This window comes from Trypanosoma conorhini (genome assembly GCF_003719485.1).
Source record: "Trypanosoma conorhini strain 025E chromosome Unknown Tco_14.4_contig_01099, whole genome shotgun sequence".
Taxonomy (NCBI): Eukaryota; Euglenozoa; class Kinetoplastea; order Trypanosomatida; family Trypanosomatidae; genus Trypanosoma; species Trypanosoma conorhini.
Window position 1 is genome coordinate 2,590 of NW_021705166.1, and position 1,506 is coordinate 4,095.

Below are 1,506 nucleotides of genomic sequence, written 5' to 3' on the forward strand. Positions count from 1 at the left end.
ATTCAGGCGTCATGGAGTCAAAGAGGTCCAACGTCGCGGCTACGGCGGAGAAAAGGTGGCCCAGCCGCTTGTCTCGTGAATCGAGCAAAGGCAGCGCCAGCACTGGAACTGTCGTCCCCCTCTCCGTGCGGATGGGCGCCGCAACGAAGTAGCAGTTCATTGCCGGGGCGGCGCACGCTGCGTACGCCGAGTGCTGGTACGCGGCGGGCTGAGGCGGCAGTGCGCCCCGCAGTGTGGCGACGACACGCAGCGCGTCGCGGTGAAGGCAAAAGAACGGCTCCACGCCCCCATCCTGCGGCTCGCGGCTGAGGCGCCTCCGTGCCTCCGCACCCACGTGCGTGAGGAGCCCCACCGCCATTGCGGCCGCGCCGTCCCACGCGCACGCCAGGCGCAGCGAGCCAAAAAGCCGCACAGCTTCTTGCACACGGCAGCCACGAGCGTCGACGGCGGAGTGCCGGCGATGCAGCGCCGCGTGCAGAACGCCTTTCAGGAGACGGACGGTCGCTCGGCGAAACGCAACATCTCCACGTCGCCTTCGCTTTCGCTCCTCCGCGGAGGCCCGACGGCCCCAACCCAAAGCAACACGGCTCAGCAGCGAGCCACGACCTCCCGCGCTGCCGCCACGGTCACTCCCACACCGCCGTTTGCGGCTTCACCGGCGCGCGCTGCCGGCCCCACCGCCGCACCCAACACACCGCGAGAGCGTGGCGCAAAACAAATACGATACGCGCGACCGTCTCCGCGTCGCCAATGAGGGCGGCAGACTCGGCACATCTCTCGGGAACGTTCTCATCAAATACTTTCCGGCCGCTCAGCCGGGCAATAGACGCGAGCTGCAAAAGCTCAATTGCCTGTTGCTTTGCCGCAGTTGTGTCGCACCCGAATCAAAGCTGCCGCCGCAGCCGACACCACAGGGGCCGTCGCCAGCAATCCACTCTCGATGCTTCCGCCGCTCGCCTCCGCAGGGCTGGAGGCGACGCCGCCACCCCGCAGCCGCCGACGAAGTGCCTGAATAAACACCAACTCACTAGAGTGGCTGCCGCCCGCGAGGGCAGTAGGCGAGAGGAGTGGCATGAGGCCCTTCTGCGCAAACGCCAAGGCGTCGCGGCCCTCGAGGCAGGGCACCACCGCCCCCCAGAGCTCGCGCCTGCAAATCCACTACCGCCTCATCCGGGAGATCCCACCCCAGGCCGGCCTGCGAGGGGTGCAGCGGCTTCCTAAGCAACTCCACCAGCAACGAGTACACTTGCTTGGAAGGCGCCCCCATACCACAGGCACTCAGCCTCTGAAGGACGCAAACGTAATCGTAGGGGGAGGGTACCAACGAGGCATCGCGGGACGTGGAGGCGCGGTACACGGCGTACAGGCGACGACGCTCAGAATGCAAAAACCCCTCCGCGGCCTCCTCCAGGGAGCTACGCGTCTTGGTCGCCAAGACATGAAGCCGTGGCCGGGAGCTTGTTGGACTCAACGACTCCAGCGCCACCTGAAGAAGCAAGCGGGCCC

At 66.8% G+C, this 1,506-nt stretch overlaps 2 protein-coding genes across 2 annotated transcripts in view; both read right to left on the reverse strand.

Annotated features, from left to right (window-relative positions):
- The window catches only part of Tco025E_09403 (uncharacterized protein), a gene marked incomplete at both ends in the record, with an annotated part of 711 nt that extends 353 nt beyond the window's left edge, over positions 1 to 358 (reverse strand). Inside the window, one exon of the mRNA XM_029376222.1 lies at positions 1 to 358. This exon is cut by the window's left edge and continues 353 nt beyond it. Within this exon, the coding sequence (XP_029223731.1) occupies positions 1 to 358 (358 nt within the window).
- Positions 359 to 1,027: 669 nt separating this feature from the next.
- On the reverse strand, positions 1,028 to 1,506 carry Tco025E_09404 (uncharacterized protein; the record flags this gene model as incomplete). The annotated part of the gene is made up of 1 exon (XM_029376223.1): positions 1,028 to 1,506. A coding segment is annotated over one exon (479 nt), but the record flags the coding sequence as incomplete, so codon positions are not given.